The sequence below is a fragment of the Protomyctophum parallelum genome (genome assembly GCF_964188405.1).
Source record: "Protomyctophum parallelum genome assembly, chromosome: 23".
In the NCBI taxonomy this organism is placed as follows: domain Eukaryota; kingdom Metazoa; phylum Chordata; class Actinopteri; order Myctophiformes; family Myctophidae; genus Protomyctophum; species Protomyctophum parallelum.
The window spans coordinates 16,810,453-16,828,540 of record NC_139715.1 but is presented as its reverse complement, the minus strand read 5'-3'; the positions used below and the strand labels follow the sequence as shown (position 1 = coordinate 16,828,540).

Here is an 18,088-nt window from a genome sequence, read left to right as displayed (position 1 = left end):
ACTCACAAAAGTATCAGGAGGAGGAATGTGAGTAGCCTACAATTTTTAAGAGCCTTCATTGTGAAGAGATTACAAAAAAAACACCAAGCTGAATCTTATGCTGCACATGATGGCCACAGATGGGATAAACTTAACACAATTAAAGTTTGTATTCAATGTGCAAACTCAAAAAGAAACTCCAATTCGGTCTCATTTAGAAGTCATATTTATGCACTGCCATATTCTACTAAAGTTGATTAACTTTGTCATACAGTTGAAAAATAATGATCCACACATAACCATATAGGCTACAGTATCTCAGCTACATTCACTTAAACTTTTCGCATCCATTAATCTACAGTAGGCTACAAAGAATTACATAAATCAATAAAACTTTCTCAATCAGTATGCCACACCTTTGAAATGCACCTTGTTTTAACCCTTGACTCAAATGACACTACAAAATGAATATCACGCGTGGACCCATTGCCTTGTAGATTGACCCCCTTTAACATAAATAGAGGACAGTACACACACCACACGTAAGGATTACACATCTCCAACAACAGCAGCTTGAAAATGCACAACTGAGGTATTGTTTACATATCCCAGGTAACATTTGCCCAACCAGGCCATGCATTACACCCATTGTGTATCTCAAGTCCATTGGAGATTGGAAGGATTTACTTCCCGACAGTGAAAGACTGCAGTCCAGTGATGGCTCTGCCCAGAATCAAGGCATGAATGTCATGCGTTCCTGTGGAAATAAGACAACATAATGATCAGGTTACATTTTTAGTACATAGATACAGAGATCATACATTTAAACATGCTTTATTCAATCGTAAAGCTATCATCTTCATTTCTACAGCAGCAAGTGTCAGCCTTCAATATTTTGAACACTGCTGACCCCTAGTGGATCTTGTACTACACTGGTATGATGACGGTTTGATTAAGAATTTGACAGATATTGACAAAATTATATAGATTCATCCAGGGGTCTTCAACAGGGGGTCTGGGACCCGTCCTCATAGTACAATACAAGAGGGTCTCCAAATCTCCAAAACTTTTGTGTGATAGGAACTTTATTTTTTGAACCCTCGCATCCCTATTTTGAGGGCAGCATTAGCTGAAAATAGCAGATCTACAGAGACGTGAGCTTGCAGATCTGCTATTTTCTTTAAAGTGGCTTGGTGTACAAGGTAAAAAGAGCAGACCAAGTACCAAGCCAAAGGTCAAGTAGGCCTATTGAGGGTTTAAGTGGTTTGAAAACGTTGAAAACCCCGGACTAAAATGTGAATAGATGCACTTGACTACCGGTAAATGATAAAGATGGTTAATATATCATTATTCCATGCATTAGTTTTTTGCATACCCTCGTATGTGTTGACGGCCTCTAAGTTCATCACATGTCAGATGATGTGGTACTCGTCTGCAATGCCGTTTCCTCCCAGCATGTCTCTGGCGGCCTGGCCTGTCTGGCAATGTCCAGAGACTTACCACAGCTGTTCCTCTTAAGCATGGAGATCATGTCTGGAGCTGCTCTGTTTGAAGTGCAGAAAGCAAGGTTCATTTATTGCAGTGGTTTTCAACCAGTGGTCCGTTGGGTTCCATGTGGTCGTCAGCTAAATGATGGAGAGTTGGTAACCAAATGGACCCGTTCCTTATAGATCTTTAACTCTTGAGAAGTGTAAAATCAAAATGCAACTAAATGGACCTGTTATATTTCACGCTCTCAAGAGTTACATTATTGTTAAACATCTGCATTACTTAACTTACAAGAATTGTTATTTTGATCAATGTTTTGCCTGTTATCTCTCCTACTGGTACCATTCCAACATCAATACAGCATGGAATTGTGGACAAAATCTTATCCAACGACAACAAAATAATCTTTAGTTTTGGGTCTGAGAGACACTAAAGAGCCCATTTCATAAGATTCCATTTCTGAGCAAAACGTTAACCACCCGTTGCCCGGCGACGAATCTAACCAATCAGGGTGCGATCAACTGGCCGGGGTATGGGATCACCAGAGCCATTGAAGCTCTGAGCCTCTATGCTCTGAGCCTATGCTCTGAGCGAACCTAGTCGGAACACCGTTTCTGATTGGTGGAGCTGCCCGTTGTAACCATGGTAGCGCCGCAGCGCGTTATTTAAATTGGGCCAGAGCGTCACTGTCTGGTCGTCCCGTGTTGGTTATGACGTGGTGTCTGGTAGGTTGTGACTTGGCGGCCCCGTGTCGGTGTGACGTTGCCGTGTTGACAGAATCACCGTTTCTGATTGGTGGAGCTCGCGGTAACCATGGTAGCGGCGTGGTCACAATGTCACATCGGTGTGACGTTGCTTTGTTGACAGAATCTTCTGGTTGGTGGAGCTGCGCGGTAACCATGGTAGCGGCGTGATTTGTTTACACTGAACCAGAGCTGGTCTGGAATAAAAGGGCTCAGCCTGTCACAGACAAACACCTGTGATTTAGTGTTAATGGAAATCCTGTCTACTAGTGCTAGCAAGCAGAATAGTCACACAAGTTTTACCAGCTGTATTATGGTGGAAACAACTGACATGGAATCCTCCAGAATGGATCACAATCACAGCACTGTCACTGCTCCTGGTTCCAGCAAGGGGAGGACAGGAAAAGCAGCCTGTTTCATTAAGGCGGTGAAGCATTTCTTTGGCAAATCAAAGACTACAGCTGATTCACATATCACCACCTCACCTCCATCACCTCAAGTTCAGAGTCAGGATGACCCCCAGACGGCTGAAGATAAATGGTTCACCTCAAGTTCCTCAATTGAGCTGTGGGAGAAGATGGAAGACAAACTGTTTGAAATCCAAGCAGACAAATTTAAAAACATGGAGAAAGAGATGAAGACCATGGACACAGTGATCTTCAGAATGAGACGGGAGATAAAGCGGCTAAAAGCTGAGAATTCGCAGATGTCCACCACACTGGAGAGTAAAGATGAGCAGCTGAGAGACATCATGGAAAAGGACAAGCTGGAGAGTCAGAACAGACCGTGTGTGTCAGATGCAGCAGCTCTACACCACATTGAAGAAACAGAGAAGAGCAGCGGCTGTAAAACGACATACACAGTTACAATCTGGCTCCAGCCAAAGCAAAGGGCAACCTGGACTGGGCAAGTGGGATCTGTGGCGGTGCAGACTTGAAGAGGCTTCAAAAAGCAGGCAAACATCCTGCATTCTCACATGAACAAGCCAAGGCCATCTCCCGCCAGCAATCAGGAGTGTGCCTGCTTTTCAACAAGGGCTTTGTGGAGATCCAGATCCCCACGGAAATCTCAGAAGCTGCGTCGTCCTTGACAATGTCTGTGTGGGACTAGTTCTGAGCAGAGGATTCTAACACCCACCAGTCACTTGACAGTTTGTGGGTCTGAATATTGAGTTGGCCTTCAATTACCACTACCACGAGAGGTCGACAATCTATGAATTGCCATTGCAACTATGAACATTAATATTAGAGAATCATAACAATAAGGCTGAACTATATATGGTGACTTACTTGAATGTGCTGGTTGTATGACACAAAATACATTAATAAGGAAGAGGTATTTATTTTATAAATATGAATGTGATTTAGGGATGTGATTCTACTGAAGCACATACAATGATGTGCTGGCCAGACTAGGTCAATAAATGTATATACTAATCTGTTTTACCACTTTTATAAATATTGTTATAAAAACTTTGTTGTTTGAATTATAAAATAAAATTGTTGCGTTTTATTCACGTCTGTCTTTGCATTCTTTGTATTTGTATGAAAGATATTTTATACATATTTATTTACCAATGCACCCTCAATTAAATTCAATATTATGGTCTTCAAACCGTCTTATCCATCACAGTGAACATATTTTAATTATAGTCAGATAGGTGTGTTACTGTGTTAGGGGGCTGTGGTTTTTCAATGATGTTTTTCATTTTTTCTTTAAATATATTTTTTACATTTAATGTGTTTATTTTATTTGAAAGTGAGTAATTAAGTGTTATTGTATATAGTTGTGGTACCAATAAATAAACCAAGTTCAGTGAACTTGCCAGACTACACCCTAAAATCCTGAATCTTAATTGAACTCAACCTATAGGGGTACATTTGCAAGTGTATGACCCAGAGGGTCCTGTTACATGTAGCTAAAGCAATCACATGGGTTATCATTTCTATAGTGCAGTAGTGGAAGAAGCACTCAAATTCTTTTTTGTAGTTAAAGTAGTAATGTTGAGGTACTCTGTTACAGGTAAAAGTCCTGTAATCATAATTTGACTTGACAGCTCTACAAGCACACACAACATTGTGAGGTGCTGTGAACTTCTAGAACATCTATTTTTGAAAAGTGCTTAATTGAGTATGTTTTGTCTTTATAATTTAAATCTTCAGAGAATCTAGTAAAGCCGTTTGAAATAATTGTAGTGGCGTTAAAAAGGGTACAATATTTGCCTCTGAGATGTACTAGAATAGAAGTATAAAGTGTCAAAAATAGAAATACTCTGGTTAAGTAAAAGTACCTTAACATTGTACTGAAGTACAGTACTAAATGTGCATAGTTACTAAATAACCAGCCACAGTTTGTCTCAGAAGGTTTCAGCTACTGTGAAAGAGTTCTGATTTTTCTTTTATGTGACTGAGGTTTGTTCTACCCAAGCCTCAGCCACATATTAAAAGCATAAAATTGACTACAGCAGTATAGAGGGTATGCACATGCTTAAAGTGAATGGCACATCGAGTGGCAAAGCAACATGCAAAGTGAGATTAACATTGTTTAACGCAATCAGATAGCCTTTTAGACCTTTTCTGTTTGGATGCATGGGTTGTCAAGGCTAGAAAGTAGTTTTTTGCCACTCAGTAGGCATTCCTGCGTAACTTCCGGGTTTGATGATGATGTCACGCGCATACCCTCTATTAAAATATTAGATGTAGTTACGGTTAAGTTACATTTGGAATAATATTTCCATTTACATGTTTACATGAATTAGCCTAGAACTGAAAAAAAGGAAACGGTTACAACATGTTGATAAAAGAAATCTCCAATTTATTGGCTTATTTCTCATTCACAATTTATTATTTGTAACTTGTTGAGCGCAATACATTGTGGTGTATTTCGACTATTCAACATTGACTAGTATGGTGTAAATAAAAAATTATTAAACATCAATCAGCATCAATCAAAACTAAGTACATATAATATTATAATATAAATATGGCTACTGTGAAAAAAGCTACCAAAACATAAAAATAAAAATAAACTGCCACAAAATAAACACTATAAAATATATAATATAAAATGTATATATGGCTTTTAGACTTTTGCAAAGCACCCCATGCTGGCTAAAGTGTGGAAAAGTTTCAGAGGAATCAGATTCTCAACTGTCAAACATGCGTTTGACAGGGGTTGAAAGATTGAGGTTGTTGTCTGACTTATCTCTCAAGGAGAACTTCTCAGTACACCAGGTACTTGAGTTCAGAATAGATGAGGGGGACATGGCTGTGAAAGCATGGTACAGGTCCAGGATGGCTCCACTCTGGTAAGGCTCAAGGTTTTGTGTTCCAGGACTCAGACTTGAGTGTCCAATAAGAGTCACCGGTTTGGGCGACAACCTGGTAAAGGTAAAGAAAAAAGAATCAGAGTCATTCTTTAGGATTTTGATGCAAACTACGTAACTGTTGATGAAACAAACTTTCAAATCAGAACATTATACAATTCTGGTGGGAGAACCGAAGCAGGTATTTAGATAATTTATCTGTGTAAATGAGGTATTTATCACCGTAATATGTTATATGTTATTCAGGTATATCTGCGCATCTGGTGTACTACAGATGCATAGTAGGTGTGCAGAAGATTCCATGCATGGACACGCATTGATGCGTCTGGTATTAGGGTTAGGGTTGCGAATCCCTTGACTCCTTCAAAACCTCTCTCAAAGGGCACCTACGGACGGCTACAATTCGAAACTGGCCCCCGTAAAATCTGAACCCCCCGTTCTGATGAATTGAAAATGGTGGACCCTATTTTAAACAAGTGTAATGCTTTATGGTGTCGTCCCACAGTTAACAGTTTTTGTATGGAGTTGTGGTTGAAATGTACTGTAATTCTGCAGAATACATACTACAATCAATCAAACCCCTTTCCCATTTCCACTCTGGACCTCTTCAAGGCAGCACATTTGCTTCAGCTACCACAAAAACAGATTACATTTTGAAAGGAAGGTTTATATTATATTTTACACTAGTATTTTGGGGATGTAATGAGAGCATTATTTATTTCTCATGCTACAAATTTCCTCCCCTCACTTTAATGACTCCAGTTTCACACATCCATCCTCCTCCAAGCTGGTCACAATGCCTTCTACTATTGTGACACTAGGGGGAGTAAAGTGCTGCTAAAGAATATTCCAACTTTATTTTAGATTATTTCCAATGGGAAACACTGAACAGATACCGATGTTGAACCATAACCACAGTGATTTCAGTCTATGAAACAACTTTCCACCCAACACTACATCATTTACATTAGGCATCTTCCTCTGAATAATCAAAACCACCATCTGCACTGACTTACTTTGGTTCAGCTCAGCTGCTAGAGCCCTCAGCCCAGGGCAGTGTGTGTGTGTGTGTGTGTGTGTGTGTGTGTGTGTGTGTGTGTGTGTGTGTGTGTGTGTGTGTGTGTGTGTGTGTGTGTGTGTGTGTGTGTGTGTGTGTGTGTGTGTGTGCGTGCGTGTGTGTGTGTGTGTGTGTGTGTGAGATGATCATCATCATGATCCTCATCCTAGCAAGATAATCTAGAAGCTCCAGTGCATTCTTCAGAACAGATGAAAGTTCAGAAACATGATGGTGCATTGGTACACCTACCTACACCTATACATTATACTCCAATCTCCAATTCAATACATTCGCTACCCTGGCGTCGGTAGCGAACTCCTCAAACCCCCAACCTCCACCCGCCCCCTTCACAAACAAAACGAAACCAGCGACCACCCGTTGCCTGGCGACGTTCTAACCAATCAGGGTGCGACCCACCGGCCGGGGTATGGGAGTCTTATCGCCGCGATTTTAGGGGCGTGGCAGGGCGGGTCTAAAGGCTCTGTGCTACCTGTCACAGGTCAATCAGCCTGTCAATCATCTCCTCTGCTCGGTACGCGCAGTCTACGCACACGTGCAATCGTGCATTAATCGTCCTTTTTCTTCTCAACTTTGAAGAGGTAAGGTCGGCGAAAAGACGAAGAGCACAATTTATTTATGTAAATGTATGTGTTATAATATGCGTGACTTGGTGTCGAAATACTTACTGTAGTTACAAACAGCAGGGTTTTAGTTCGGAGTTTGACTGTTTGGACGTGAATGTAAAAGTTGATTGATGTCATGATAGACTAAAGAGGCCGCACCATGTGGAATGGCGGCCGCCTGCAACACGACTTTTAATAAAAAATAAACCTGAATGTATACATGATTGAGAACACAATGTTAAGTTAACATTATAATAATGTGTAAGGCGAGGGGAGGAGCACACTTCGATGTTTAGAGGTTCCATGACCACGGCACGTTCAACGTTTAAAAGTCGGAACCCTTCGTCATGATACGATGTGGATGGATTTAGGCCTATATATTAAACACAAACCAACGTGGTAGCCCCTTTCGGGGCTCTCGGTATAACCGAGGGCGAGGGTCCCGAGAGGAGCTAACCAATGTGGTTTCGAGGGTAATCATTGAGGCTGAGTGAATGAGACAACGCACCACGTGTGGCGACTTTTACACGACATTTTCTTTTACCCCAGTAAAAAAAAAGTATTTAGTTTGGTTTATGTTCAATAAATGCATGCTTCGTGGGTGACTGCGGTACTTTTGCATAGTATTTCGATAAAATGACACAGGACGTCCACAATGGAAACAAGCCATAGCCTAACGTATTCTAAATGTTTGGGCTAAGCCTAACGCTTTCTTGGTTTATCGACGTTCTAGCGTCCTTTTGTAAAACTTAAAAGTATTCAATCACTATAAGGGACAACAAACTGAACTAAGTTATATTAACATGACAACTGTTTTAACTCCTTGATCTGAAATTCAAATAAAATGACACTTAAAGCTCAACGACATGCAAAGTCGTCTTTTTGTCTTCTAACTTGAGTTGATGTTGTGAATTGTAATAAACAGTTGCGAAACATCGTGTATTCAAAATTAGTTAATCCAGGGGACCCCTTGAGGAAGTTCCATGTGGGCCCTGACTCCTGAGCAAAACTATGAAGTTGAATTCCACTATTTCACCAGTTATAACTTATAAGTTAACCTGCAGTGAGATAATGTATTAAAAGATAATAGGTTCCACTTATCTCCCCACAGACAGTAGAATTCTACAATACAACAAAATGTTCTTATGGGTGCATCTGGTACTAAAATCTTTTCAATTGGCGGGGCCACTGCCTAATATCAATGTGGACGTTCTCGACATTTAAATGTTAGACATTATGCTCTATGAATTCACTTTACATGTTTGCCTTAAAGATTGCATTTTTATTTATTTATTATAGGCTATAAGACTGCTGACAACCATGGCCGACGAATGGGAGGAAGAGGTAACCTCAGAGAGGGAATTTAACTGACCTGTTTAAAACATTGAGAGACTCCGTTGAAGTCATAACACGTTTAATGTGTCCATGTTTACAGGGAACCAGCACCGGTGGTGCAGTCACCAGCCAGGCTTCAAGCAGTGGTGGGTTTATGCATAGCTAGCTACACAGCAAAATCCTGACTGTTCTTTTAATTATGACTGAAAATGAACCCTTTGCTATAACACTCATTTACAGTATATTGCCATATACTGTTTAAAGTAGTCATAAAAAAAAGAACATTGCTACCAGTGACTTGATGGTGTACCTTTATGTATGTAACAGTGGGCTCAACAGACAATTAATATTGTTATCAGTTGAATTATGTTCATATGGGTGACTGTGATGTATGTGTATTTTAGGGAGCTCCTGGAAAGGAGGATCTGGAGGAGGGGATGACAATGACAGAGGTAAGTGTATGTTATGGGAAATATGATTCCTTAAATTTGTTCTCCACCACTGGTACTGGGCCTGATAATAGTTGCATGATGTCTGAATCGGCTCAATTAATTGCTTTGGTAGTTGAATGTCTTACACTTTGCTCTGACTTTATGGTAAATGCAAGATGGGGGGGGGGGGGGGGTCCCACATTTCAAACCATTGAACTACTGTCTCAAGGGGCAAGTTAATTGCATTGGACGCTTCGTTAACTAAAGTTACACAGTGCAGATATGTCAAATAACACACATAGTTAATAACTTAAGCACAACAATAAACATCCAGCATTAGATTTACCAAATTGAGGTTGCCTGTGTTTTATACAGGTCGTGGAGGAAGAGGAAGAGGCAGAGGAGGACGAGGAGGAGGATTTAGGAGCGACTCGGGTAAGAACACATTTGGGCTGCATACAAATCTGTGGTATACTATCAATATTACTGCGCATGATAAGTAAAGACAGTTGTCAAGGGATGCCCGCTGGCCAAGAGGCCCAGGCTCATGCTACATGGGCTCTGGCCTGCCAGGGCGTCATGTGTTCGAGTCCCGTTCATGACGACCTTTGCTGCGTATGTCTCCCCATCCATCTTCACTTGATACTGCCAAAGGCAGAAAACTCTTCATGCACACATGAATGCAAAAGAGAAAGGTGCATTTCAGAATGAATCAAGTAAACATACATTTTTATGTGCAAGCCTGTCAAAACAGCTCTGCTTTCACCATACAGTAACATTAACTAATTGTACCGGTAGTTTTACTCAAACCATTAAACCCTTATACATGCTTGTAATGTATGCAATGTAAATTAAGATTACATTATTCTGGAATTCTATTTTCAAGTCTCATGAAGCCCTACCATACTGTACATGTGTCTGTGACATTGTTTCACAACACATTGATAGCTTAAATATAGCTAAACTTTTGACCTTATTTTTCAGGAGCTGATAAGGGGAATGTTAAGTACTTGTAGTATTATTGGTGTTGCACTCTTAAAAATGTACATGTTTATATTATACTATGTCTGAGTTGTGTATTGTGTTTTAGATGAAGCAGGTAGCAGCTGGAACAGTGGAGGAGGAGGCAGCAGCTGGAACAGTGAAGGAGGAGAGAGAAGAGGACGAGGAGGCAGAGGTGAGTCTGGCTGTGGCTGATCTACATATAATTCATACTGGTGAAGTAGCTTATTGAAAGAAATCCATGTGAAAACATGCTTTAACAAGACAGCCATTGAAATCAGTGGCTCTTATGTCACCTCTCAAACGAGCCACAACCAAAAATAGAAATTGAAAGGAAATATAAAGCAAGGAAGAAGTTAAGTATACACAGTAAAATAATATGTATTGGGTTCTTACAGCTTATGACGGTAATATTTGTACTTGACAGGAGGCAGCAGAGGAGGTCGAGATGATGGAGGATCTACAGGAGGTAACGAAGGAGAGAGGTGGATTAAACTAGATGAACTGGACCACTGGATTGTCCATAAAGTATTTGCTATTGAACTGATTGTATTATTTCTTCTTCCCAGGGTTTGGAGGTGGAGGCAGAGGTGGCTTCCGTCAAGGTATACTTTTATTAAAAATCCAACTTAAGTTCTCTGGTAATGTTAGTAAATATTGGTATAAAGTTTGTTAAAGTCAGCTCTATCTGGAAAATTCCACAACAAGCTTGTAGAATCCCAACATGTCAAAATTGACTGTGGAAAAAAGACAGTCCTGAAGTGTCTTACATTAATCATGGTGTATTGCACCTGCACCACCGACTCGCTAGACTTCTGATGTCCCACCTGCGCCACTTCAATTCACAATTGCAGCTGCATAAATAAGTCCTGTATTGAAATTAGTTGAAGCCTATAGCTTGCTTCTTAGCAGAAATGGAAATTCAAAAATATATGTCAAAAGATATTTAAAAACATTTTCGTGACCTGAAATTACGAACGGATGAGCGCTTCCTGTGCAGGAGTTTACGGAGGCGGATGGTTGTGGAATGGTTGACTATCGACTAGCAAACAGGCAGCTGCAATGTTTGCTCACTGCCATCAATCTTTATTTTGTCTCAAATCAATATTCCTTGTTCTTTTCACTTTGGGAAAAAAGATTATGCATTTGAAAATAGTTGTATGTGTGCAGTTTCATTTTTTAGCTTTGTGCTTTTACTGTGCTCTACTTGCCTGAAAAAGGCAAGAGAAATAATTAAAATGTATTCCTGAAGTAATTCTATGTTAGTGTAACTGCAAAGATTTGATGTAAGTGTAATGACATGACATGTCTTTTTAGGTGGAACAGAGGGTGAAAGAGAAGGTTCTGGAGGAGGTAAATTTATCATGATACATAATTGTAAAGTGAATTAATGAGTCATGTTCATGAGTGAATGTCAACTGATCCTTCTTGTGTAATGCTGCAGGATATCGTGGCAAAGATGAAGAAGTCTTTTCTAAAGGTAATTTGTGTGGATAAGGTTCCATGTTTGAGTTGGTTAGCTTCAGCTTGCATTGGGTACACATGCTAAAAATATATATTTTATCTGTAATAGGTTCAACAGAAAACACTGAAGATGGAGGTGAAGAGAGTAAGTAATTCAAATAAATGCATCCATTGTGATACATTTCTTGTGTACTTGTCCAAAGGTCATTCTAACTAAACATTATCAATTTCCCTAGGACCAAAGGTGACCTATATTCCTGAAGCCCTCCCTGAGGATGAAGAATCCATTTTTTCCCACTACGAATCTGGCATTAACTTTGACAAGTATGATCAGATCATGGTGGATGTTAGTGGCAGCAACCCACCAAAGGCCATCATGGTAATGATCTGTTACCAGTGTTCTCATCAGTTAGTAGTCGTGAGTAGTTTTCTTGGACGGCAATGAAACCCTGTTTGTATCCATTTTCAGACTTTCGAGGAGGCACAATTCTGCGAGTCCCTGAAAAGGAACGTGAGCAAATCCGGCTATCTGAAGCCAACTCCAGTGCAGAAGCATGGCATCCCTATTATCGCTGCGGGCAGAGACCTCATGGCCTGTGCCCAGACTGGTTCAGGCAAAACGGTGAGATTCAGCTGATGCTTTCATCTAGAATGACTTATGGTTCAGGACAGGACACATTGTTCAGATTAAAAATACATCAAGTGGCGTCATCAGTGCCCATACCCGAGGCGGGGGTTGGCGATAGGGCCTTTCTGTGTGGAGTTTGCATGTTCTCCCCTTGTCCCCTAGGGTAGATACCCTCACAAAAACATGCCGTAATCCTGGTCTCTAAAACTACCTCCCCCTGGCCAGCCGGGGCGCCTGATGGAGGGGAAAGGAACTGGTCGGAATAACGTGTCCCTTCCACGCACTACGTCCGGCCGGGGAAATTCCCCTCTGTCAGGTGAAAAGAAGCAGCTTGGACTCCTCATGCATAGGCATGAGGTCAGTCCGCTGCCCCCCCAGGTTGGCAGAGGAAGTGTAGCGTCCAGGATTAGATAATTGGCACTGGGTGAAAAGAAAACTGGGTTACAAAATCGTGGGATAAAAATTTTAAAAAAAAGAAAAGTGGTGTAATGAACCACTACATATGGGTGTAGTGGAGGTGAGCTTGGTTTTCTGTTTTCCTCCCTACAGGCTGCCTTCCTGCTGCCAATGCTCCAGAAGCTGATGGCAGACGGAGTGGCAGCAAGTCAGTTCAGTGAGCTGCAGGAACCTGAGGTCGTGATCGTTGCCCCAACCAGAGAACTGATCAATCAGATCTACATGGAGGCCAGGAAGTTCGCCCATGGGTGTGTATTGTCACAATAGTTTGAAGTTCTGCAGTAGCACATGGTAAAACATAATTATCTGCAAGCTCAGATGAACTTTCAGGAGATCAGCAGCAGTCTAATATGAAAAATGTAAGCTGTCCTCTGCATTTTGAACTACCGGTACTATCAATTAGTGGCATTTTGAACTATATCTATTAGCAGAAGTGACATCAGTTTAGATCATACAGCTTTGTCATTAGTGTAGTAGCAACACGGAACATAATAATTTGAGTGTAAAAGTGCACAATGGCCAGAGGCCAATAAAACACACCAATGATGCCATAGTAGTATATTAATGAACACATTTTTCTCATCTGACCTGTGTAGGACATGTGTGCGTCCTGTTGTGGTGTATGGTGGAATCGCAACTGGACACCAAATCAGAGACATCTGCAGGGGATGCAACGTGTTGTGTGGGACTCCAGGAAGGCTGTTGGATATGATTCAAAGAGGAAAGGTAAAGGAAGCCTTCAATTCAGTAATGGTGGTTGCAACTATAAATTATTTTCTTAGCGATTACTATATCGATTGTTTAAAAAATAATAATTAGAAGCATTTTGTTTATATATATATACTTTATTAAATGTATGAAGTGTTATTTTACATTTATATTAACAAATTGGTTTTTTGTCTATAATTACATAACCAAAATAGGGACTAATTGGTTATTTTACGAAATTATAGATAATCATTCATAATCAATTAAATCGATTCGTTGGATTAACCCATTCTGGGCAGGAACGCCTTTTGGTGTTTAAAGCATTATGTTATACTTTTAGCTATTGAAAAATAGCAGATCTACAAGCTCATAGCGCGGTGCCGTGCTATGAGTAGTTCTGCTATTTTTGAAAAATCGTGAAAATGTGGCACAATTTTGGAATATATATTCTTTCAGAGCGAACATTTTTCAATCAAATATTTGCTTCTGGGGGGTCCCTGGAACAACATATTTTCACATTGGGGTTGGAGGCCTATTACATATCATTTTTGGGGTCCTTGACATGAAATAGTTTGAGAACCACAGATTTTTTTTTAAACTGTCATGATTTAGAAGACATTTTGTAGAATCCAGCTCAGGTCTAAATAGGTTAACATTAACCCCTAACATCAGCTCAACATCTATTACTATGTTGAGCTTAATTTGCTCCCAGGGAGAATAATACATGCCATAATAACTGATGTTCCTTCAAGGTGGGTCTCAGTAAGGTGCGTTACCTGGTGTTGGATGAAGCAGACAGGATGTTGGACATGGGCTTTGAGCCTGACATGCGCAAGTTGGTGGGCTCTCCTGGTATACCACCAAAAGAGGAGCGTCAGACCCTGATGTTCAGTGCCACCTTCCCTCAGGAAATCCAAAGGTACACTGCGTTATGTATCTTCTATAGGTTGTCTTTATGTGAAACTCCTCAATACTGATCCATTTCTCTGCATGGTGTTTTTTTACAGGCTGGCCGCTGAGTTCCTCAAGACTGACTACTTGTTCCTGGCTGTGGGTGTGGTGGGCGGAGCCTGCAGTGATGTGGAGCAGAAGTTGATTGAGGTCACCAAGTTCTCCAAGAGAGATCAACTTCTTGATGTCCTAAAGACCACTGGTAACGTCTCCAACCTCACTACCTCCAAGTATACTATTAAGCCATTTGAGGGGGTTGGGGGGGCAGTGCATTGAATTAAAAGCTACAGTTAATCCTGCCTTTAACACATTCTGGACGGGAACCCCTCTTGGGGTTCTGTATTCAAAAATCTAAAGATTTTGATGCTATATAAATATGAAGTTTTTCAGAAAACTTCAAAAAGCGTTTTTATAATCTGCCTCGTCACTGGCTCCACAGGTTTTTGTTTGTATGTGTCCTTGACGGTTTACAACGCAGAATACACTTGTAACCACGCAATGCATATACACTGACACTCATCTACATTTACTTACAACTTAATAAGCCTACTGTGCCTGTGTCTCCCCTTTTTGTTAGAAATACCTGGCAATAACTAAATGCGTTGTTTTTTGTTGGGGTTTGTACAGGAACCGAGCGTACAATGGTGTTTGTGGAGACGAAGAGACAAGCCGATTTCATTGCAACATTTTTGTGTCAGGAGAAGGTTGCTACCACTAGTATCCATGGGTAAGTGGTGGCTTGATATTTCATATATATATATATTGAATTTGTTTATTCCAGCATGATCTTTAGCAGAGGAGCATTTGACCTGTACTGTGTCTTTTGACAGCGACCGTGAGCAGCGTGAGCGAGAGCAGGCGCTACAGGACTTCCGCTCTGGAAAATGTCCCGTCCTGGTGGCTACCTCTGTGGCTGCAAGAGGTCTGGACATACGCGATGTGCAGCACGTGGTCAACTATGACCTCCCCAAAGCCATTGACGAATATGTCCACCGCATCGGGAGGACCGGTCGTTGTGGCAACACTGGGAAAGCCATTTCCTTCTACGATCCTGACAACGACAACCATATGGCTGGCTCCTTGGTTAAAATTCTCTCTAGTGTAGGTTACCTGACTCCTCAACATGCTGCTCTGACAATGCCTTAAAAATACAGCTCTAATGGTTCCTGTTTCTTTTGACTGATCGATAGGCTCAGCAGGAGGTGCCTAAATGGCTTGAGGATTCAGCGATGGGCGGCGGTGCCGGTGGATCTACAGGCTTCAACTCAGGAACCTTTGCTTCCACAGACTCTAGGAAGGTAATTGTGAATTCATTCGACCTTTGTTGTGACCCTAAGAGCTATCATCTATTAAGTTGGTGGCTTGTCATTCAGTAGAATTACCCTGATGAAGACAGTATATGGTAGTGTCGCAGCATGTTATGAACTTTATTTAGCACATGAAGAGACTATACATTTGCAGAGGTCATTTACATGTGGCCAGAACCTATATTAGTCAGGACAGGAACACTGTTAGCCGCAATTTGCAACTCTAGATTTTTTTATAATGGGATGAATCTAGAGTTGCAACAAGCTCCATCCACTTCCTATTCATCATTTTTGGTTTGTGATCTGCTTGTCTTAAATGACGTTAAACTCACCAACATTGCAGCTGCAGTCCAAGCTTGAATTATCCTCTTTCAATCTGCCGAGCTTGTTTTTCATAAAAATCCACCGTAGAGATGTTATGAGCTACTTTCTGTCAAGACATCCTCTGCAAATGATTATTTTTTAAAGTGTTGCAGTTTGGAAGCACTCGTTTCTGTTAACGGGTCGCGCTGCTGCCTCCTGCATTATGTGCAAATTCGAAACGGGTTGAACGCAGGGCCGTTCAGTGACATACGACGAGTGCTTCCAAACTCCAGCACTTAGAAAAATAATCACTTGCAGAGGATGTCTTGACAGAAAGTAGCTCATAACATCTCTACGGTGGATTTTTATGAAAAACAAGCTCGGCAGATTGAAAGAGGATAATTCAAGCTTGGACTACAGCTGCAATGTTGGTGAGTTTAACGTCGTTTAAGACAAGCAGATCGCAAACCAAAAATGATGAATAGGAAGTGGATGGAGCTTGTTGCAACTCTAGATTCATCCCATTATAAAGAAATCTAGAGTTGCAAATTGCGGCTAGAACACTGTATGCTGGTGTTGAAAGATATTGGATATTTCTGATGTGAGTAAAGTATGTATAAAAACACGTCAGAAATTGGAACAAATGGAAATTAAAATGACATCACATGCTAACAGAATATACTTTTTACTTTTTGATTGAATATTTGTTTTATTTTAGAAGTACAGCAGTATGATACCAAAGCCAAATGGGTTAATCACAAAAGCCAAAGGATCTATGGTGATCCATGTGAACGTTTAGTATACAGACAACAAAATGTGCACTTCAATCAATTTATGTTTATAATGCAAAATAGGTGCACCAGATGGCGTGCAGCAATAGAATAGCAACATATATAGAACACACATCTTTGTGCATATAGGGTGCGTTTGGATATGTGCACTCACAGATTCATTATATCCAAACAAACCCATTGTCTGGAGGCAAGTGCAATATAGCAAACCTAAGCTTGACAACATGGCTTCTGTTTTTGCCCTCAGGGGGGAGCTAACTCTGCATCCAGCCAGCCAGCAGCTTCCCAGAATGAAGATGAGTGGGAATAGATTGCCACTCTCCTGCTAGTTTAACGTAGTCAGACGATCTCCACTTAATGATACATCTGGTGACATCTAAATTCAGTGATTAGGCTAAAACTGGGTGGAAACCATTTGGTAATGTGAAAAACCATAATGGGATAGTATCGGGATCAAGTGGGCGTAGGTTTGTTACGGCTGGGTTTCTCCGGCATCCTAATCCATTCCATGAATTTAGTTTTCCCCAGATATATCATTAAGCGGAGAACTCTGATCATCTGGCTACACCAAGACTACTTATCCTGCAGTTTCTTTCCTTTTTTTAAAGTTTACTTTGTCAAATTTTTAATGCATTAACGTTTAATGCATCAAGTGTTTGTTTTTACATTTTGTTTGCTGAATTTGGATTCAGTATGAGGCCATGGCTCTTGTTTGAAAATGTCCCTTTAAAAAAAGTTATAGAAAATTTGTATTACTTATTTGTCAATAAGTATCAGTCTACTTTTATTTGATATGCTGTGGCCATCTCACAGCGAGTTCTTGTTGATAATATTTACAGTTTAGGTCAATTCATGCTTTGTGTGGCTAGTGGACATTCAAAGTTCCAGTTGCTGTGTTGCTTAACTGGAAATATGTATAGTTGCGGACGCTTAAAAAGAAAAGGTCACAGGCCTACTCTGGTTTGGAATATAAAGTAAGCTCTACTATTATGACGCACAAGACTACTTTTACATTGTTATATTGTCAGCACGTTGAAGACATTGTCGTTCGACACTTGTAGCTCAAAGCATAAATTGACCTGTTACTCGTCTTGTTTAAATTAACCAAGATGCAAGGAAAGTATGCAACGTCTCCATACTTGGTTACATTTCAGGTATGTCCAGTTGTCCACCTTAATAAGATGCAAGGAAAGTATACAACATCTCATGTTTGATTACATTTCACATCGCATGGATGTTCATTATGTTCTGCAATAAAAGGCCAAACCTTTGAACAGTGTTTGATTTCAACCTTTGTTCACAATGTAAATAAACATGGTTCAGTTCTAGTGTGTTTAGCCTGGTTTGCATGCTGGAACACAGATTTCTTGCAGTGTGAGACTCATCTGTGTTTCTAGAAGTGAACCAGAGCCCTGCAGCTTTGCTTTGAACAAAACATTTACTTGGCAGTGGCAGTGGACAGCAGTAGTGCATTGTGGGATGTCATGTCAGTTACTG

At 40.6% G+C, this 18,088-nt stretch overlaps 1 protein-coding gene across 1 annotated transcript; it reads left to right on the top strand.

Annotated features, from left to right (window-relative positions):
* Positions 1 to 8,535: 8,535 nt before the first annotated feature.
* LOC310853926 (putative ATP-dependent RNA helicase DDX4) lies at positions 8,536 to 17,994 on the top strand (the record flags this gene model as incomplete). Its single annotated transcript, XM_083758400.1, has 19 exons — positions 8,536 to 8,559; positions 8,955 to 9,002; positions 9,357 to 9,416; positions 10,072 to 10,158; positions 10,411 to 10,452; positions 10,553 to 10,588; positions 11,301 to 11,336; positions 11,428 to 11,463; positions 11,557 to 11,596; positions 11,684 to 11,826; positions 11,917 to 12,069; positions 12,625 to 12,779; positions 13,128 to 13,257; positions 13,992 to 14,158; positions 14,247 to 14,457; positions 14,826 to 14,917; positions 15,021 to 15,273; positions 15,381 to 15,488; positions 17,989 to 17,994. The coding sequence occupies 19 exons, from the start codon at positions 8,536 to 8,538 to the stop codon at positions 17,992 to 17,994; spliced, it is 1,827 nt and encodes a 608-aa protein (XP_083614526.1).
* Positions 17,995 to 18,088: the final 94 nt, after the last annotated feature.